Below are 23,299 nucleotides of genomic sequence, written 5' to 3'. Positions count from 1 at the left end.
ATTGTTCGTGACAAAAAGAAACGTGGGTGTTGGTATGTGAATATAAAGCGCATACAAAAAATGATCAGTAACTCAGTTTAATGTGTATTGTATGTCTGAACGAATTACAAAATCGCTGAAGCTTACGACCATGAGCATGATGTTGACAAACCCAGAAACATTGTCAGGGCGAATGTTTTACTATTCTAACAAACGATGGAAATTCGAGGTGAGGTGAGGTGAAATTGGGTTTAACGTCGTACTTGAGAATATTTCGCTCATATGACGACGTGCATGCGTGTGTATGTGTATGTGCGGCTGCTTGTACTAGTCCAGACTGAAGCTGGTTTTATAGTGCTAGCCCACTGAGATACCATGCCGCAGTGAAGCATGAATACCCCACTCAGACACATTATACTGACTCCGAGCCGACCAGTCCTTGTTGTACCCATTAATGCCGAGCGCCAGGCAGGGACCAACAAGTACCATATTTTAACGTCTTTTGGTATGACGCGGTCGGGGATCGAACCCGCGACCTTCCGCTCTCCGGGCGGACGCTCTAACCAATACACCACGGAGGCGGTCTGGAAATTCGAAAACTATTTCAGGTGAAAGTATATAAATATCGTCCTCTCAGCTTAATGTGGATTGACTGTCCGAGCGATTTGCCACTTAACTGAAGCCCACTGCTGACAAAGCAAGAAACATGATCAGGTTGAATCTTGCAATTAAAAAATATACATCAGCGGATGCTGGTTGACCAAGGGGACGCAACTACGCACAGCAAATTTGGCCACCCGTGCAACGTTTCAGAATTACAACAATGTTCATGATACGAGACAGACACGTTCATGATGTATACAAGGGTACACGTGAACAGGCAGGAGTGAGTGAATGAGTTTAGTTTTACGCCGCTTTTATCAATATTCCAGAAATACTACACCAGAACTGGGCATCAACCATTGTAGCCATGTTGGGAATCGAACCCGGTTCATCGGTGTAAGGAGTGAACGCATTAACCCCTACTAAGCTGCCCCGACGCCTTATATGACATATCGCATACCTTCTACATATCAAATTTCACAACTCTTGTAGATTTGATTATATGGGCATATATCAGATCATATTTCTGGGATCATGTATGAGAAAAATCAACGCTCTGATCTGTTAATGTTGAAATGGGCTTCTCACATTGTACCATATGCAGTGTTTGCCCAGAACCATACGAAGTTGTGGGTCCTGATCAGAATGTGTAGACCTTATATTTTAGCTACAGTATATGTAATTCCCAGCAAACAGAACATGTGACAACTAACAAACTGAGCTCCAGAGTTTAAAGATCATATCTCATTAATCTAAATTGCTTCCTCGAAAATGATAGTCGTTTCACTTACTGACAACAGTGTTGCTGATCGAGATAAATACTAGAAATTACTGAATGATATTTCCTGAAAAACAATACTCTTAGCTATTGGGGATGGAAAAGCTGTCGGTTATAAGGACCTGCAGAAAACATAAGCTGTGGGTCCCAGTGGTTTTCAGTCGGCTTCGGGCCTAAGGACCGACGTCATTTCGAACGCTGACCATATGGATCATCAAACCCGGGTTTTGGGCGTGAGGAGCGAACGCTTTAACCACTAGACTAACGCAGATCTCCAGCATGAAGGTACAAAGGGACATTTAATATAAAGAAGACATATACGTTTAAGATCAAATTACACCAGTCGCAGCAAGGCAAGCACCTGCCACAAGCAACATTTCACAGTAAGATTTCCAGACGTTGGAAACGTGAGGTCTGAGCTCGAGAAGCATGTTGTACATACATCAATGCTGGGAAACTTTCTGCCTCAGCAAAACAGGTCTGTTGGTTCCAGAAGCGCTGTCAAGGTTACAGTAAGCCGAGATTTAGATGAGGCCAAACTTGATCGTATTACACGCACACACACCATACACTTACTGAGCATCAAATTTAGCAAAACTACGTACAGATGTGGGCGGAAACGATATTAATCAAATAAAAAATAGAAACGATTTGGGGAACATATTTCACATCTGCCATGCAAACAGTTTTGTGTCAAAGGCGTTAAGTTTTTTTCATCTGTCTAAAATTAAATAAAACAATATTTCAAAGGACAAAACAACAAAATATGATGCACATGTTACTGCACATTCAGCACAAACCCAATTATGATGACAGCATGCGGGTATGGTGATGCTGTGAGGACAAGTGATATTTTACAATCTGTCATAATCACATCATTGTTATCTGTCCGTTATCTTGGACTCATCGGAGTTTGACTCATCGGACATGACCTTATCATTGAACCAAGGCACCTGGCAACACAAAGCAAATCAAACATAATCTCCCACTCAAAACGAATGTCATTGGAGATAGTGTGGAGGTATGTATGTCGAAACAATTATACACAAAGAACTTAGTTAAGCACCCCCACCCCCGAAATATCTCACGATAGAATGAGCCCCGATCTTAACCCTTTGGAGCATATCTGGGACACGACTGGTCGTCGTGTGCAACAAAGGTATCCCCCTGCACTGACTGACTGACTGAGTTTTGGTTTTACGCTGCTTTTAGCAATATTCCAGCAACATCAGGGCAGGGGACACCAGAAATGGGCTTCACACATTGTGCCCATGTGGGGATTCGAACCAGGGTCTTTGGCGTGACGAGCCAACGCTTTAACCATTAGGCTACCCCACCGCCCCTTGGGATGCCCCTGTACAGCACCAGGCCCATTTGGAAGATGCTTTACACGTGGAATGGCGTAGACTGGCCCTTCAGAGGGCCAGGAGGCTGACAGGGGGTACGCGGAGGTGAGTGATGGCAGTCATACAGTCATATATAGGCTACACTCGGTATTGACCTTGAATCATGTAAGACACCAAAATGACATTTTGAATGTTCACATTCACCAGTAAATTCAACATTAACAAACCAGGGCCATACTTGTACAGACATAGTTTTGTATGAACATCAGTGGGTATTTTTTCAAACTGAGCAAATATCATCATAAAATCAACATGGATTCCAGTCATTTTGGGTTTTTTATGAGTCAAAGGATCAGAGGGGTCAGAAAAAACTCATGTTTTTCCATGGTGGTCACCACGAGAGGTTTCATATACGTGTTAAAAGCCTATCATTGCAAAAATACAGGGGGTGCTTAATAAAGTTCCTTGTGTATATAATGGAAGGTGGTTCGTGTGTCAGATGTTTGGATTGGAAGATGATCCCTGTACTCAGATGTAGAGCTTGTGAGATGGTCCCTCTGGCAGCTGTCGAGATTTAGTGATAGTCCATCTGCCTTATGTAGAGATTATGAGCTTGTCCCTCCGACAGATGAAGAGATTGTGAAATGATCATCTGTCAGATGTGGAGATTTGGATATTGTCCATGTATCGGATGCAGAGATCGTTTGTTGGATCCTGTGTCAAGTGTAGATATTCTGAAATAGACCACCTATCGGGGAGTGTGTGCTGTAGAAAGTGTGAAATAGTCCATCTATCAGACGTAAAATCCTTCTATCAGAGGTTGAGACCTAAATGGTCCGTGAGTCACATGTGGAGATTTGGAGATGGACCTTATATGAATAGTAGAGCTTTTGAAATGAGTGAGTGAGTGAGTTAAAATTTAATGTCACTTTGGCAATATTTCAGCCATATCGTGACTAAATCAAGTTATACATTAATATGAATAAAAGGTAAATTATAAAAACCTGTCGACTGAAGAGTAAAACAACTAGATTATCACAGTTAGAAATTTAAAACTAGTAACTAAATCTAAAACATTTTAACTATACAAGACAATACAATATAAAAATAGGCTATGGATTGCCAACAACTGAGGGTAGATCACCATACTACGGACCATGGGGACTTACAGTACATTTGCTTCCTGCATGGACCCTAGCTGGATTTACATCATCCCTTCAGCTGTTAGCTATTTACACACATCTAGCCATACATTAAAAATACACATATTCTACGATTAAAAAAGTGGAGAGTTTAAATTTACTTTGAATGTTTTGAGACTTACGCACCCTCTCAGGAGACCAATCATTTTACAGTACTTTAACCCCCCTTGGGGATACAGTCACTGCTTTTGAAATGGGCCATCTTTGAGCCCTTAAGATCATGAGATGGTCTGAGTCAGATTTCGACATTGTGAGGTCTATCTATGAAATTCTGAGATGGAGCATCCATATGTAGAGATTGAGAGCTATATAATCTACATACATTATTTCCCATGTTGGCTCCACATTATAGGTATGCATCGCCCTTACAACCCTAAATAGATCCACGATTTGATAAGGAAAAGGTAAGCAGTAAATCAACACACACTTCAACAAAAACGAAACAGTGTATAATTAACATTTATTGCAGGTACATCAGTCAGATGATAGGTTTACGACAGGAAGAAAGTCAACAGGTGTCCGTTTTACCAGGCCCGACAGAGTTATTTCCCTTTTGTTGGCCAGCCAACACTTCAATCACTTTGTTACTCATGTTACCAGACAAACATGTCAGGCTGCTGTACTCACTCTACTACAATATTTAACAAGTGTGGGTGATTCATATAATTCTACACATATCTGTTCACTGCTTTAGCACTTGCATCAACCACCTTTAATTGCTTGTAATTGCTTCCGTTACTTATATCAACTCTTTGAGAGGCATTTTAGAAGTTGCAAAGATGAAGGAAAACCAAGTTCTATGGATAGTCAACTTCTTTATTGCAATAAAGAAGTTGACTATCCATAGAACTTGATTTTCCTTTATATCAACTTATTTGTAAACTAGTGTCATCTTCTTGGCATTGCAAGCATCAACTGCTTAATATATCTTGTATTTATACTGTTGTATACCTTGTATCAATGTCTTGTACTCCCTTGTATCAAGTGCTTTGTGTAGTTTGTATTAACTGCTTTTACAAAACCTGTATCAAAGCTTCTTATACCTGGTAATAACTGTTTTAACGATGCTTGCAACAACTCTATACTTGATTGTATCAACTGCTTTTGTCACCTGTATTGACACCTAAGATGCTTTGTATCAATTTCATATAACTTGTATCAACAGCTTTGCATAGCTTGTTTTAACAGTCTTGTATCAACTGCTGACATTGTATCAAAAGCTACATATTATCAGTTGTTTCACATTGTATTGATTGTTCAAACGAGTGTCAACTATTCCAGGTTGTATAAACAAGCACATGCTGTATTGACTCTTAAATACTGTATCAACAGGTATCAAGTGTATCAAAAGTATTGACTCTTACACAATGTATGAACATGTAGTGAATCTTACACATTTTATCAAACGATTCAACACTTATATACATGTATCAACAGGGATTGACTCTTACACACCGTATGAACAGGTATCAACACTTACACACCATCTGAAGGGGTATCAACTCTTACACATTGTATCAAGTGTTTCACACTGTATCACATGTTACACACAGTATCACATGTTACACACAGTATCACATGTTGCACACAGTATCACATGTTACACACTGTATCACATGTTACACACAGTATCACATGTTGCACACAGTATCACATGTTGCACACAGTATCACATGTTGCACACTGTATCACATGTTACACACAGTATCACATGTTGCACACAGTATCACATGTTACACACTGTATCACATGTTACACACTGTATCACATGTTACACACAGTATCACATGTTACACACAGTATCACATGTTACACACAGTATCACATGTTACACTCATCACATGTTACACACTGTATCACATGTTACACACAGTGTATCACATGTTACACACTGTATCACATGTTACACACTGTATCACATGTTACACACAGTATCACATGTTACACACTGTATCACATGTTACACACAGTATCACATGTTACACACAGTATCACATGTTACACACAGTATCACATGTTACACACTGTATCACATGTTACACACTGTATCACATGTTACACAGTATCACATATCACACATGTTACACACAGTATCACATGTTACACACAGTATCACATGTTACACAGTATCACATGTTACATGTTGCACACTCACATGTTACACACTGTATCACATGTTACACACACTGTATCACATGTTACACACTGTATCACATGTTACACACAGTATCACATGTTACACACTGTATCACATGTTACACACTGTATCACATGTTACACACAGTATCACATGTTACACACTGTATCACATGTTACACACTGTATCACATGTTACACACTGTATCACATGTTACACACTATATCACATGTTACACACTGTATCACATGTTACACACAGTATCACATGTTACACACAGTATCACATGTTACACACTGTATCACATGTTACACACTGTATCACATGTTACACACTGTATCACATGTTACACACAGTATCACATGTTACACACTGTATCACATGTTGCACTGTATCACATGTTACACACTATCACATGTTACACACAGTATCACATGTTACACACAGTATCACATATGTATGCACACATCACATGTTACACACAGTATCACATGTTACACACAGTATCACATGTTACACACTGTATCACATGTTACACACAGTATCACATGTTACACACAGTATCACATGTTACACACTCACATGTTACACACTGTATCACATGTTACACACAGTATCACATGTTACACACAGTATCACATGTTACACACTGTATCATGTTACACACTGTATCACATGTTACACACAGTATCACATGTTACACACTGTTATCACATGTTACACACAGTATCACATGTTACACACAGTATCACATGTTACACACTGTATCAGCAACCTCCCCAGGTCAGTCTGGCCACATGATCTGTCTTTCTCTTTGTTGGTTTGATGAAGCCCAGGAATTGCAGTTCTGAGACTGAACGGATGAATCGTGCTCTGGCATAAGTTAAAGAATCAAACCACATGTAACAATGCATGCATTCCAGTCATACCACATACTCCTACAAAATATCAAACCAGCTAAACTCAGATGAGAGAGTGAGTGAGTTTAGTTTTACACTGCTTTTAGCACTATTCTAGCACTATCATGGCAGGCGACACCAGAAATGGGCTTCACACATGTACCCATGTGGGAAATGGAACCCAGGTCTTCAGTGTGACAAGCGAACGCTTTAACCACTAGGCTACCCCACCACCCCTGAACTCAGATGAAGAAAATAAACAATATTTCTGACATTGACAATTCTGACTGGCACCATTGATGCTGAAACCAAGGAGATGAGACAAATACTGGTCTAATTAGTTCCAGACCAGAAACTTCAAATCTGCTGCCAACCTATAACAACATTCTCAACAACTTCAAAAAACATTAAACATGTCCGCCATAATACGTTTCTGCAACTCAGTAAAGGATACTGCAATAAACTGTCCTCATCCTTTGTCCTCTTCTGTTCATCCTCTGTTACCACGGTAATGAAAGCCTGGGGGACAACATACATATACCAAAATGAACATACACAGGGAAAGTTCACCCTTAATAACTTAAGATTCAAACAGATTAGTTAACTGACTCCTGCTGTTCCTTGTTGCTCATTATGAGCCAAAATCAGACTGCTGACTGACTGAGTTTAGTTTTACGCCGCTTTTAGCAATATTCCAGCAATATCACGGCGGGGGACACCAGAAATGGGCTTCACACATTGTGCCCATGTGGGGAATCGAACCCGGGTCTTCGGTGTGACGAGCCAACGCTTTAACCACTAGGCTATCCCGCCGCCCCTCCAAAATCAGAATTTTACAAATGGTTGATGATGTCATTTTCTATACACAGAGATGATGTTACGCCTATAAACAAAGCAGGCTGACAACGGTCACAAAAGACTGACCACTGAATATTAAGGGTGGAGGTTGGGGTAGAGAATATTTTCTCAGCCAGTGATGACCTGTGTACAACCTGTTTTGCTGAAAGAAAAACCTTTTATTGTTGCAAAACATGTGGACAAATGACATTGTTCCAGTATTATCTTAATATCAAATGGTTAGTCTCTTACAGCAACACTGCAACAATAGTGATCATCGAGTTGATACTCACCTGAAGCCAGTCATACAGATTGATGAGTTGAGGACACTCCAGATGCAGCTTATACACAATGCAGAGATCAGGCATTGACGATGTGATCGCTCCATGCTCTCCTTCACAGCACTCACACTGCAACCAGAAGGCACTAATCAGAAAACATCAGTGTCTGTGTCATGTGAGATGTGGATCAAATGACTAAAATACTTCCTAACAGAGCTATGGATGTTACAGCTCGTACTCACCTGGAGGTACTTGGCTGGGTTACAGAGCTATGGATGTTACAGCTCGTACTCACCTGGAGGTACTTGGCTGGGTTACAGAGCTATGGATGTTACAGCTCGTACTCACCTGGAGGTACTTGGCTGGGTTACAGAGCTATGGACGTTACAGCTTCTACTCACCTGTAGGTACTTGGCTCGGTTACTGAGCGCCTTCTGTATAGCGAGGCGTGGGGAGGCATTGATGTGGCGCCGGACACCAGACACCGAACTGTAGTAGACCAACTCATGTAGGGGCTGACTGCTTGGACACTTCAAGTACTTCCTACAAGGGGAACATTAGCACCAGTTCGTTGAGCAAATCCTGGCAATGAAGTGGACATATGAAACAGCCTCTTACTATATGTAGGATCACCTCTCATTACCAGTACAGGTTAATGAAGATTTCAACGTGGAATGATAACAGGGTAAATATACTTATAACATTCATGAGAGATTTACTCATCTCCCATACTTCTTTGTCCTCATCACACCAACATGCAGCATTTAAGCTTTCAATATTTGATGTTGATGTCCCACTATGACATCTCATGTTCGGTTTTCTATGTCTGCTGCAGCAAGTTGTCAGCTGCCTGTCGAACTGTTATGTCCCTACAGTGAGTGAGTGAGTGAGTGAGTTTAGTTTTACGCCGCACTCAGCAATATTCCAGCTCTATGGTGGCGGTCTGTAAATATCCCTACAGTACAAGGCTGTGAACATACCATCAATCTCACCTAAATAGTGAATCAAAGAAGTCAATAACTGTTTCTCTCTGTTGTTCAAACGGTGAAAATCTTCTTTTCTTCCCCATTTCCTTTAAAGTCTGAATGTAAACAAAGAATCAATCAAGAGGTATCAGGTGTAAATAATTCAGACTGCACCAGGCGAACTGGTGACTGACAGGATGAACCTCAGGTTGATTACATGGGACCTGAATCGCTGGCACAATGTCATCATATATGGGATAATTTAATCCCTTTGCCATAGAGATGGTTAAATTAAGTCTTAAATTAAATATTGTTATAAAATATTGACCAAAAGTAAAATCACTAACTCAGTATGTTTTACGTGGTCTTAGAAATTTCTCTCTGGAAACAAAAACTGTCTAAAAACTTCGCACTTCCTTTGATTGGAGATGTACTCCTGGGTTTCACCAAAGTAGTAAACATTTGAGACTGGTATCAATTCAAGTTTCCATCAGTTGCCGAGATATAAACGGAATGTTGGCCAAGTTGTGTTTAACCAAACCACTCACAGATGGAACTAAAGGACTGTCGGAAATGCTAGAAAAATGCTTTTTGACTTATATGTAAAATTCAGAGGTATTACAGTTACTAATAACAACTATATATCACTTTAAGAAACATCTACCTAATGTAGACCGAGGGAATAAATTTTGAGACATGCCCTAAAATGCGTTTTTACTGATGAAACTATCAAAAACTTAGAAAAAAAAGGGGTAGTGGGACGTTATTTGATACAAACATTAACTGCCTGTGTTACGTCATCAGCATGCACGGTATCGACAGGTGAAATTGACACCTGAGCACACGCTCGGGCGAGGGGTCATCTCAATAGATGTTTTCTTCAAAATGTTGAATATGCGACGATAGTATAATGATTGGTTATGGAAGGGATCATTTGTGTATGTGTATTTGTTGTGAAATAAACATACCTAATTACTGTACATTGGAAAGAATCCTATCGCTAAGGTGTTATCTTATCGACTGATTGTAGAAATGTGCAACGCTTTAATAAATGTTTGGCATGTCAACAGTATATTTCATTGCAAAAATATGGATGTAATTCGGGTCAGTTTAATCTAGTTGTGAACACTGGCCAAAGATTTAACGAAGTCACTGATGTAGCTTCTTTAGAATATATATATTATTCTTCTCCTAAAGTTTGCAGACCGACCGCCTAAGTACTCCTTGTCAAAGTTGTCAAGGATGATTTTATCAGTCCTTGTTTTGCTTTTGAGACGGTCCCTGTCTCGGGTCTGATTTGTTTTTAATATTGTAAACTTGTTGGTGAGACATACCAACACCTCTTACAAGTTCTGTATTAAACCATTTCTATACTAATGAAAGGTTTACCTCTGTCTTTTTTCAAGCACAAACAACTTATAAACCTTTGCAACAATCGCCTGCAAATAGTTGGCTATAGTGGACGCTTGTGATAAAGATGTGCATGCATGACGGAAACATATTTATCAAGACTTTAACATTTATATTAATATTTCTTCAATAAAGAAACGATAATTAAGTAAAGTAACACAAACATTCAACACTTATTAGTTTAAAAAACCCGTTAATTTATATTTTTACGCCAACTGTATTATCAGCATAAATGTAAAGACTATTTCAGATTTCTGTTGTTGAACTGTGAAAAAATCTTAAGTTGTTGTTTTGGTACCAAATTCTCTCCTGTAAACTGCCCTTTAAATGCATGGGAATGCTAAATCAATTGAAATAAAAATTAGGTAGACTATAGGTGAGTTGATATATTGACAACATAATACATTTATCACCTTTCTAAAGATATTAAGGCTAAAAAGCATTTTTCTAGCATTTCCGACAGTACTTTAGCTTATATCTGACCAGTGTTATGTGAAATATAGTATCACTATGATCTAGTCATGTCCTACCTTGCGTAGTATCACTATGATCTAGTCATGTCCTACCTTGCGTAGAGTGTGCAGATCTGTTTTTGTGAAGCGCACTTCATCTTTCTCAGCCGGCTCTGTCTCTGGGACTTCCTCTGATGTATAATAGAAGCACTGTCAATAAGTGGCCACAACAAACACACTCCTCTGGATATCAACCTACAGATACTACAGTTAGGAAGTCTGGGAAAACTAGGGCCTAACATTTGTAAGTTAGACATGATTGACGTTATAGCTAAGCTGCATCTTACTTCCACCGAACACACCCACCTTCTTCCTTCTCCAGCACAATCAGGAGTTCATGGAGCTGGTCTGGCAGCTGCTCCAACCCTGGAGGGAGGTCCAGCGACATGGTTCGCTCCACACACGACGTCACCAGACTCGACAACTCATCCTTCGACAACATCCTGGCAAGCATGACGTCACAAATAATATATCCGAAACAATGACCTGATCATTGTCGACAGGAGGTCAGGAGGACATGCTCATTCAGTGGAGTTTTAACCAGAGAGGGAGGAGGCAATAATACATTACATGGGAGAGGGACAAATCCTTAGCAAAATATGGAAGGGGGTTAATAAGGAGAGTGAGTGAGTGAGTGAGTGAGTGAGTGAGTGAGTGAGTGAGTGAGTGAGTGAGTGAGTGAGTGAGTGAGTGAGTGAGTGAGTGAGTGAGTGAGTGAGTGAGTGAGTGAGTATAGTTTTACGCCACACTCAGCAATATTCCAGCTATATGGCGGCAGTCTGTAAATAATCGAGTCTGGGCCAGACAATCCAGTGATCAACAGCATTAGCATGGATCTGCGCAATTGGGAACTGATGACATTTGTCAACCAAGTCAGCGAGCCTGACCACCCGATCCCGTTAGTTGCTTCTTACGACAAGCATAGTCGCCTTTTGTGGCAAGCATGGGTTGCTGAGGACCTATTCTACCCCGGATCTTCACGGGTCTAATAAGGAGAGAGTATGTGAGTAAATATGTGTGACTGAAAGCATGAGTGATTGCATGAGTGAGTGAGTAGGTGAGTGAGTAAAGATACCTGAAGAGAGTCATGGCCTCCTTGTAAGCCTCACTGTCACACACATCTGACTCGAGACTGGTGGCGTACAGCTCCCGCAGCTGCAACATGAAAGAAGAAACAATGTCTAAAACATAAGGGCGTGGGCATGACATACTAAGAAACAAAATATGGGCACATCTGCAAATGGAACCCATCATGGAACTCTGGCTTGTCTGAGGTCAGAAATAATAACAAGTATTTGAACTACAGGATGTAGCACAAGAAGGTGAGAAGCACATACCTGTTTGCCAAGAGGGTATCTAGGAAGAACAGACCCCCATACATTCAGGCACTGTAGGATGGGGAAGAAGGTACTGTGGTAGTCATGGAGACCAATAAGTAGATCCTTCACTCGCTCCTGACAACATAACACTACATGTCAATAAGTAGATGCTTGACAACACAACAAAACATGTCAACAAGTAGATCCTTGCCAATATAATACATGTGGACAAGCAGATCCTTGACAACATAACACTACATGTCAACAAGTAGATGCTTGACAACACAACAAAACATGTCAACAAGTAGATCCTTGACAACACAATCCTATATGTAGACAAGTAGATCCTTGACAACATAATACATGTGGACAAGCAGATCCTTGACAACATAACACAACATGTCAACAAGTAGATCCTTGACAACATAATACATGTCATGCTCCTGACAACATAACACTACATGTCAACAAGTAGATCCTTGACAACACAATCCTATATGTAGACAAGTAGATCATTGACAACATAATACATGTGGACAAGTAGATCCTTGACAACATAATAATACATGTCAACAAGTAGATCCTTGACAACATAATACATGTCATGCTCCTGACAACATAACACTACATGTCAACAAGTAGATCCTTCACAACACAACACTACATGTCAACAAGTAGATCCTTGACAACATAATAGTACATGTCAACAAGTAGATCATTGACAACATAATACATGTCATGCTCCTGACAACATAACACTACATGTCAACAAGTAGATCTTTGACAACACAACAAAACATGTCACCAAGTAGATCCTTGACAACATAACACTACATGTCAACAAGTAGATCCTTGACAACATAACACTACATGTCAACAATTAGATCCTTGACAACACAACAAAACATGTCAACAAGTAGATCCTTGACAACATAACACTACATGTCAACAAGTAGATCCTTGAAAACATAATAATACATGTCAACAAGTAGATCCTTGACAACATAATACATGTCAACATGTAGATCCTTGACAACACAACATTATATGTCAAAATGTATCTCCTTGACAACATAACAATACATGTCAACAAGTTGATCCTTGACAACAAAACACTACATGTCAACAAGTAGATCCTTGAAAACATAACAATACATGTCAACAAGCAGATCCTTGACAACACAACACTACATGTCAACATGTAGATCCTTGACAACAAAACACTACATGTCAACATGTAGATCCTTGACAACATAACAATACATGTCAACAAGTTGAGCCTTGACAACAAAACACTACATGTCGACAAGTAGATCCTTAACAACATAAAACTACATGTCAACAAGTAGATCCTTGACAATGCAACACTACCTGTCGACAAGTAGATCCTTGATAACATAACAATACATGTCAACAAGTAGATCCTTGACAACAAAACACTACATGTCAACCAGTAGATCCTTGACAACATACCACCATATTTCAACAAATAGATCCATGACATCACAACACATCTCAACAAAACAATATCTAGCAACAGAACAAGACTCTCAACAAGCACATAGCTGACGACTCTACATATCAACAAGTACATAGCTGACGACACTACATATCAACAAGTACATAGCTGACGACTACATATCAACAAGTACATAGCTGACGACACTACATATCAACAAGTACATAGCTGACAACAAAACTTACAATCCAGCAAAATGTATCAACAAACACTGAAAGGCTGTTGATTCAATCCAGTTTCTCTGATGATGAACAGTACAGACACAACATCAAATGTTCATAATGTTGCAAAATGTCTAACTATATAAAGCTATACATCATACACTAATATCTCACACCCATCCAGGGGGATCACACTTTGTTACCTTCAGTAACTTGTTATCCTCCCGGAGTTTGGACTGATCTTCAGAAGAACAGTTCTCCTCCATGTACCTGCAATACACATAAAAGTCAATCACATCTCCGGGACCACTGTAATATATGTTACGATGAGCTAGGGAGTGTGGTTTCAGTGTTAGGAACAACCTCAGGGGACACCAAATGTTGGAGGTGAGGTGAAATTGGGTTCATGTGACGACATGATGACGTGCATGTGTGTGTATGTGTATGTGCGATGCTTGTACTAGCCCAGACTGAAGCTATTTTAACGTCTTTTGGTATGAGGCGGTCGGGGATCGAACCCGCGATCTTCCGCTCTCTGGGCGGACGCTCTAACCACTAGACCACGGAGGCGGTCTCCAAATGTTGGAACTTCAGCTATGTTATGAAGATCTGTAAAAAGCGACTCTGGACCAGATATCCAATGATTGACATGATCTACACTGGGATACAACAACATGCATCAACAAGCCACTAAGCCTAAACACCCAATCTGTGTAGTCACCACTTATAACAGGCACAGGTTAATCAAGAATAATTCTAACATAGATCTTCACAAAGGGTAACACAGGTACTGACAGAACCTGTGTTTGTATAATGTCCCTTTAGACGCGAGTCCATCTGTGTCATGACAGACAGGAAAGAGGACTAGACCTTGAACCATCTGTACACACCTGGAGAAGGACGGAACCTGTCTGAGTCGGTCAAGTTCCTTGTGGCTGAGACTGGACACAGTGCTGTCTATGTCCACCAGATGGCAGCACAAGTGACTCAGAGGCTGGTTGTAGAAATGCTCCAACATACAGAACTGGAAAAATGAACAAATGTCATGTCATGTGTTATGTATTCACATCATGTCATGTCAATGTCACCACGCCATGTAATGTCATATCACCTCCCATCAAGCTTCAGGGTTTAAGTCCTATCATTACACACATACTTGGAGCCCCTTGATAAAGTTGAGGACGGAGAAATCATGGTACAGGAAGATATCAAGGAGCAGCTGGAAAACTTTGGGCCCAAGCTTGAAGGGAAACGTTGCTGTCATCAACACCTGAAAGGGAATATCATGACACATAACTACAAGTTGAATGAAGACTTTACCACATTAGGTGAGTGAGTGAGTATGGTTTTACACCGCTATTAGCAATATTCCAGTAACATCACGGTGGGAACACCAGAAATGGGCTTCACACATTGTACCAATGTGGGGTTACCACATTAGGGGTGATTGAGTATTGATTCACACTGTTTTAGCAATATTCCAGCTATACGAAAACAGAAGACTCAGAAGTGGACTTCACATTTTGTCGCCATGAGGGGATCAAACCTAGGCCTTTGGTGCACTGTAACACAAGGCTGTGATACTGACCCATCATTGGTTCAGACTGAAAAATCTGATCCCCCTTGAAGTATTATTGAAGTGTAGTGTGAGATGCCAGGACACACTGACCTTGTTGATGACCTGGGTGAGGTACTCAGAGGAGGGCGGGGCCTGGAACTTCTCCATGCACAGTAGCGAGGAGACCGAGTTGGGGAGCAGGCGGTGGACAGCTGTCACAGACGTGGCAATTCCAAACACCAAGACCAGGGGCAGCTCATGAATGTAGTTGCTGAAACAAAGGATGATGTAGTAATGTGTTATACTGGTTTGTGTTATCAGGAAGACATCCGTATCATAGATGGAGCCTTGTTCATATATGTAACGCTTTTATCCTGCGACAATGACTGATAAAACAGCAACTGAAGTTTATACATCTTTCAAGACTTCATTATTATCTTTTTAATATAAACTAAAATGCATTCATGAAGAGCATGCTTAAAATGAACTGACAGATAAAATGATCTTGGTTTCAGCCACTTGTATATTTTAAACAATACAAATACTAAATTAAGTCAAAGTGCACTCAAGAGCACTGCTGAGCTAAAGTAGTAATCTGAAAGCTGTAGATGACTAATAGAAGTGTTCATTTGGAACTGGTTCGGGGTATTTATCATGATGGAATAATTTTTAAAATAACAGGAGTCATGATCTGGTGATGAGTTGGAGATTGCTGCAGAGGGTGGGGAATGATGTGAGCATGCTTACCTGCAGATACTGATGACATCTTGAAGAACATGGGGCAAGAAACTCTCCATATCCTCCAGGACAACCACCAGAGGGGGCTGAGACATGGTTGTTTCTACAGCTCCACCACCAGAACGGCGCTTCTTTGGAGAAGAACTTGCAGACTGGAAGATAAAACAGTCACAAATGTCCACATACATACACACGGCATGATCACAGCTTGTGCATTTCAGACATGTGGTGTTTGTGCAATCACCAGAATTACATCACCTATATACTGCACCATAGCATGTTAAAATCTGTTGCCAAGGCACACCACACTTCAGTTCCTAAAATCATGTGTTAACATCTGGGTTGGTTTTCAAGGAATGAGCCATTAGCTGACTTCATCTTGTAGCATCATCTTTTCCCCTCTGAATAACATCACTGGTAAACACTGACCAACATGATAGCATCAACAAAAACTTCTGGTTTCTCTCAAAGTTTGATACAACAGTAATGATACTATCCCCTCAGGATTTCAGTACTGGTTCCAGCAATACCATTGCTAGTTTGCACTGATCTACGATTGTGCAGATTGTCTCATTATGTGACAGGCTGGTAGAAACAGTGTTATCAATCATGAGTATATATAATCTACTTGTAACAGTGCTGTATAAACAGTCCATGCATTGATATGGATACAAACATAATGGGGGCATTATTTAAACTGTTTGCTAAAATAGCATACAGAGTTTGACTATTGCCAACTCACTCTGAACTTGCTGTTATACCACTGGCACAGTGTGGACACTGTACACGCTGCCTGCTTCCGTTTTGGAGCGACATCATCATCGTCATCATCTAACATCTGAATACACAAAGTGTCACTCAACAATATGGCAATAAAAACTCAATAACATAGCATCTGTGTCAAATATTTCAGTCCATTAGCCAGAACATTCCACTTGAGATTATTTTATGAATATTTTATTAATGTGTTTAAGTATTGCCTTCTCTTAGCATAGCTTACTAGACTGAAAGAAATTTTACAAAACTCAAGACTGATATCTAGGGCCTAGATTTTCAAAGCTCTCTTAACGCTAAGATAGTTGCAAGTTAATGTTAATGTATGGCACTTACGGCTATCTTAGCGCTAAGAGAGCTTCAAAAACCTAGGCCTGGAGTCATAGACTGATATTGTAAGTCTAATTAAGGGTTGTGATACTTTACAAAAGTTACATCTGTGGATATAACCAAATATGAACACAGGTTTGCCTGACACACACACACACAAAGAGAATCCTGTGCAAAGAATAACATTCTCAGATGTTGCCCTCACACCTAGACATAACTAGTGGCTGAGAGTAATAACTGAAAGAGAAATCTGAGATACAGTTCAATATGACCATGTAGTGCTACAAGCGAAACAGTAATCATACCAAGTCTGGGTTTGATGTCAGCTGGGAGATCATCTTGGAGAGGGTTGTCTTCAGGTTCGGACAGTCCTTTGAGCGGAGAGTTGCAACAAGGGAGCTAACTCTTTCCTTCAGCAGCTGCACAAGGTTAGAGAACATAACTGCATGGTCTGGAGTGTTCACACCTGCAAGGAACAAATTACAGTCCACATTCACAATCCATACCCTGATCACCATCCACACACATAATCACTGTCCACACTCATCATCACCATCCACACTCATCCACAGTATCATCATGGAAACTAGCACAATGTTGATTTTGTGTGAAAATATCCAATCTAAACAAGAAGACAAAGTCATCAATATCCCCCGCAATGGCAAAATACTCTTCATGATAATGTCTACAAGTTATGATTATGTCAAATATTTAGGTGTGTATATAGAAAAGTGGAAGGAGAGTATTGAAAGGTTTTTAAAGTTCTGCTCCAGAAAGGAGCACTATCAGCAATTTCAGTCTAAGTCAAACTTGTTGCCATGGAACTGCCAAAAATATTTGATTCAGAAATCCAAACGACCAAAAGGCACCAGTACACCACCAGATCTATGTATGTGCCAAGTTTGGTGAAGAAACATTGAACGGTTTTAGAGTTCTGCTCCGGAAAAGAGCACTTCCACCAATTTCAGTTTTAGTCAAACTTGTTGCCATGGAAACGCCAAAAATATTTTATTCAGAATTCCAAAACTACCAAAAGGCACCAGTACACTGCCAGATCTATCCATGTGCCAAGTTTGGTGAAAAAATATTGAACGGTTTTAGAATTCTGCTCCGGAAAAGACAAATGTGCATGGATGGACAGACAGACGACGGCACAGAGTCCATTTTAATACCCCCATAAAATGTGTTGTGGGGGATAAAATTCTAAGGAGGCATCACTGAACCTTTTTGATAGTGATATTACTATCGACTATGAACTACATGAAGGGTGGACCTTGGGAATCATTTAGTCACAGCCTTTACTGCCTTTTAGAAACTGTGGACATTATGAATAATGAACAAACAGTATGACAACAAGTACATGAATGTTTCTTACCTGTGATAAGAGCTGCTGTTGGAATCTCCTGAATAGCCTTGCAAAGATGTCTCCCTTCCTCTTCATCACTACTGCGAGGACTATGACTTGAAGCTGCAAAGGCCAAAAGCTCCTCAAAGATCTGACTATTTAGGTCCGACTGCATGATCTTGAAGAGAGAACACAAACTATTACAAGCACTATTCACAAATATTTACATACAAGGAGATGGGTATCTTGTGAATGAAAGACATCAGACAACTTGCCCACCATTACTTTAACATAGAGCAGGGATGTATTCTGCCCGCTTCAGAGCAACAAGTCTGCAGCAAATACTCCCAGTAAAAGTTAATACCCTCATAACTAATGTTGTAGCTTTGCACAGATGACTTGAATTTTATTTCACTTTAACAGAGCAAACAAAGAGTAGCCTAAAATGTATTGAAAGCATTGTTAAAACAACTCTGAAATAGTACATTAACAGATTCAAGAATCCAATTTGTAAATTTTTCCTTATCCTGACTATGCTATATTGCTTATCTCCCTTCTTCTTTCACAATACATAATTTAAATAATTTAGCTGCTGAAAGTGCTTAGTATGGAATCCAATAAAACTCCCTGTAAACTTGATAAACTTTACAATTGACAGTCCCAGCTGTCTTGAGTTAGGAAAAACACAATTACCAGAATCATTAACAAGATGTGGATCATCAACATCACATTATACAGCCATAATGGTTGATGGTGGGAGTGTCAGTTTAGTTTTGAGGTACAGAGGCATCACAGTTCACATTTTTGTACTCCTGGTGGTCACCAATCTACACTCTACCCAGAATACTACTTGAAGCTTATATCCGAGGCACACCTTTATGTCTGTGTCCACTATCTCCCACAGGGACTGGTATGCTTCTAGTCGGGCCTCACATCCTATATCCTTCTTGGTGAAATATGCAGCTGGAACAATAGAGTGTACAATCAGCAACTGATCAGATTAGGTGAAATGAGGTTGTTTTCAAGATTATTGCACTTACACAATGCATTTCAGGGCTTCAGATAAGGGCCGTATCAACTGATGTACGGATAAAAATATGCAAGGTGGAAATAATTTAGAAAACGTGGCAGATACGCACCACAGCAATGGTGTACGGTCTTAGAATCATTTACAGACGTATTTTTTTTTAAATTACACAAGAGTAGCAATGTTGTGGTGCATATATGAAACAAAACACAAGATTACTGATAGTTCATTAGCTTCCATTCAGTACTCCAAATGTACGGTTTTCCAGTACACCAAGATTGAACAAAACACATTGTGCCCATGTTGGGAATTATCTGAACCCTGCATTTTATAGAGCATGTCAAGTGAAATACCATGAACACAGTGATGCCTGATGTTAATGTTCTGCTAATAATCATGTCTATGTCAGAAAAACCAGTAACTGATATTGTAAGTGCCATCTCACAAAGTACTACTCAGCAAGCCTGCTCACCCAATTCCTTTAGATATGAGCCTACCTCTTACAAGACATAGATGTTGCTGGGGACTGGAACCCCAACTAGAGACTTGACATGAGAAGTAAATACTGGAAGCTTTTTCAACATGCCAAAACACAAACCAAAATAGACCTTCAGGTGAACTGAACTGATTGATGAACTGAAGAGTGGAAGGTATCACTAACCCTTTACATTTTATAAACCATTACATACTTGTCAGTGGGAAAACATTTTACAAAGAAAAAGTGTAAGATTATGATTTTATTTCCTTTGTTGTTTTATTTTTGACATTGCTTTAAAGTCAAGTAAACACAATGATGGAGTGACATAAAGACAGTTTCAGTTAATGAACTACCTGGATTTGCCACTTTCTTCTTTCCTTTCTTGTAAGCAAAACATCCCTGAAACAAGTGAATATATAATACATTAGAATTGGTTAAGAAAAGGATTCGTAGTACTTATATATTCTTGGAAATGAATGATTTTGATGTGTATGACAATACTTCCGAATTCAAGCATATAATGACAAACAGTATCCTACTGTAATTGTGTATTGTAATTTGCAGTAATATCGACACCAACATTTATGCACCAGGGTAAGAGCTCCAAAAAAACCTAGGTGTTTTCCCACCATTCAAAATATCTTGAAAAGTATTCTCTAAGTATTATGATTATTTCAAAACAAATTCGGTTTATGTTTAGGGTTTAGATTCAGCATTATGTGCTAGGTTTTTCCTACTCCCATAAAAATGGGTTAAATCGGGACTCAAAACCTTCCTCTTCAAAAAAGGTTAGGATAGGCTGTCTATAAAAATCTATTCTTACTATAAATCTTTGGCATAGAATGACAATAAAATGGTGACAATTATGTCACAAATTAGTACCTGTGACCTAGAACACTGATCATGACAGTAAGTGTATGTACCAGATCTTAGTCCACAAAGCGGTGACCATAGGGATATCCGATATGCTGAGAAACTGTGCCCGGTGAACTGCAGTGTTGCCAATGTTGCAGTGTAATGTCAGTTTTACTGAAATTCTAATTGAGCACACTGGGCATACCACTCAGAAGGTTTAAACATTTCGTCAATTACCTTTGAGACAGATTCAGCAGTATCCATATTTTCCTTCTGTTCGCGTAGAATTTCTCAATTTTCCCGCACCGGAAATTCGAGATTTCTATTTCTTCTACAAAAGAGCTTAGACTTGGGTTCCGTCTACGTGGGTTAACGCGTTTAGCGTTTAACGCGACCATAAAGTGAACCAGTTTACAAACGAGTGTTGCCTCCCTTTATTAGTGTCAATGATAGTAGATATTTTACGACTGCTTTGGAGACTATTGAAATATTGAACAATAAACTGTTATACACAACAGTAAGTGCTGAATGTGCCCTTTGTTATTCAGGATATATATTTTTGCGTATCCAAGACAGCTATAGTCTGACTGTTTGGGTGAAAGAAGGTAGATTACATTTCAGGAGTTTAACTCATAATCCTGGTATGCACATTTTGGCTAGACTTGCACAAGTCTTTAGGGTAATAATTAATAGTTTAAATGAAGATTTCTAAAAAGAATATATAAATAACAGACTGGCGTCTTAGACTGTCGGCTTATCTAGACTTGCCTCTTTAAAGGGTAGAATTACTATACATCCATGGGCGGGGTCTTCCCACTTACCCAAATCCTATTGTTTCAGTAGAAGAAATCACTGGGGTGTGATAATCTCCTTTAATCCCTTATTTGGTTCCCTGTGAAATAGTAACCGGGGCCAAATGGGATAAAATGCTACTACGTTTGATTCAATGTTTGACTGTATTTATTAATTATATACATACAAGTTATCCCATGGGCTTAGCATTCAGTACAGCCTTGGAGCAAGGCTAACATTAATTGGCAAGCTTGTGTCTTTTGATATACACGTGTACTATTTAGGTTGTTATTGCGTGCATTTCCAAGACTGTGACACGCCGGACTCAAAATGAAAGTAAGGATCTCTGGAGTGTAATTCATAAGCTTTTCAATATTAATTTTGCAACTTTGCATACCAATCAGACAGGTCCTGCAGTGTTGCCCTCTGCTATTCATGACATACTGTGTGTTTAAGAATCGTGTGCTTGTAACAGATCAGTTAACTCAGACAGTGTTCGTTTCCAACGCGCTTCCAATGCAGTGTGAACGGTAGTAACATTATATTTCACACACACCTACATGTATATTTATATGTACATTTGGCAATTGCAAAACACATTGCGAGAACTGGGTTTTTTAAAACGATTTGTTGCTAGAGCATGGCTTTGGCAAGGATTTGCTCAATCCCAGTCTATAGAGCCCGTTGCATGTACATGAAACCAGAAAGGTAACTCTGCTCGTTGCCTGTTGAAATCACAGAGGTTAGACAAGTCGTAGTTTAATTTGTAGTTCTTCGCTTGTCCTACTGGCTGACGCCTACGGACCACAGCTGATTTTGTTCCAGCCTTGACAAGCGTCGTCAGTACAAATTAAAGACCTTCTGATTTTGTTCATACAGCCTTGAACTCATCCCATTTAAAACACCAATTTTGTTCTGTACTTTTTGTCGAGAGTACAATGTTGTTGTTGTTTTCATTCAATTAAATTTATTTCATGAATTCCTCGAAACATCGTTACTTTGACTTTATTGTTATTGTGGACCCGCTACCAGGTGTCCCAGTCCTCAATTTTCAAATTTTAATTCTGCATAATAGGGAGATAACCCATTTAAAATCTGTGTACTTCGGACTACTGTACAATTCGGACTTTTTAGTCGGTCCCAAGCTGGTCCGAATTAGACAGAGTGCACTGTACTGAATTAGAAATCACGAACAGGTCAAAATATTAAGAATGAGAGAAGAACCTATTTTGCACTCTTCCAGCGATGTTCTTATTTGTGTGTTTTGTTCCAAACATGATTATATTGATGTGGCCTTGTGGGTAGATTTGTGCAGAGCATCACCCTATTCCTCACATCACAGAACAACAAACTTACTTAAGTAAAGCTCTTTAGTGCTGGTATTTAACACGTTACGTTCAGTTTCTTTCCTGAAAAGGCAAATGTTCCTCATGTACTAAGAATAACCGTCTCAA

At 39.6% G+C, this 23,299-nt stretch overlaps 1 protein-coding gene across 1 annotated transcript; it reads right to left on the bottom strand.

The window, feature by feature from the left end:
- Positions 1-6,740: 6,740 nt before the first annotated feature.
- LOC124262352 (origin recognition complex subunit 3-like) lies at positions 6,741-21,374 on the bottom strand. The gene is made up of 20 exons (XM_046696841.1): positions 21,291-21,374; positions 20,552-20,597; positions 19,568-19,656; positions 18,724-18,871; positions 17,654-17,814; positions 16,987-17,082; positions 16,254-16,396; positions 15,618-15,777; positions 15,105-15,218; positions 14,839-14,972; positions 14,152-14,218; positions 12,287-12,403; positions 12,025-12,104; positions 11,256-11,392; positions 11,004-11,080; positions 9,055-9,143; positions 8,464-8,605; positions 8,075-8,191; positions 7,399-7,463; positions 6,741-6,918 (listed from the first exon to the last, which is right to left on the bottom strand). The coding sequence occupies exons 1-20, from the start codon at positions 21,315-21,317 to the stop codon at positions 6,813-6,815; spliced, it is 2,115 nt and encodes a 704-aa protein (XP_046552797.1). The 5' UTR covers positions 21,318-21,374; the 3' UTR covers positions 6,741-6,812.
- Positions 21,375-23,299: the final 1,925 nt, after the last annotated feature.

Source organism: Haliotis rubra, unplaced genomic scaffold, assembly GCF_003918875.1.
Source record: "Haliotis rubra isolate DU_JTF1 unplaced genomic scaffold, ASM391887v1 Scf832, whole genome shotgun sequence".
In the NCBI taxonomy this organism is placed as follows: Eukaryota; Metazoa; Mollusca; class Gastropoda; order Lepetellida; family Haliotidae; genus Haliotis; species Haliotis rubra.
The sequence above is the reverse complement of the archived record's forward strand: the minus strand, read 5'-3'. Positions and strand labels throughout refer to the sequence as shown.

Excerpts from the sequence above, each read along its gene's own strand:
- LOC124262352 (XM_046696841.1), bottom strand. The coding sequence starts at position 21,317 with ATGGATACTGCTGAATCTGTCTCAAAG. Across the intron at positions 12,404-14,151 it reads AGGATAACAAGTTACTGAAG|GAGCGAGTGAAGGATCTACT; the intron begins GTAACAAAGTGT and ends TTATGTTGTCAG. Across the intron at positions 8,192-8,463 it reads ACCGAGCCAAGTACCTACAG|TGTGAGTGCTGTGAAGGAGA; the intron begins GTGAGTAGAAGC and ends TTCTGGTTGCAG.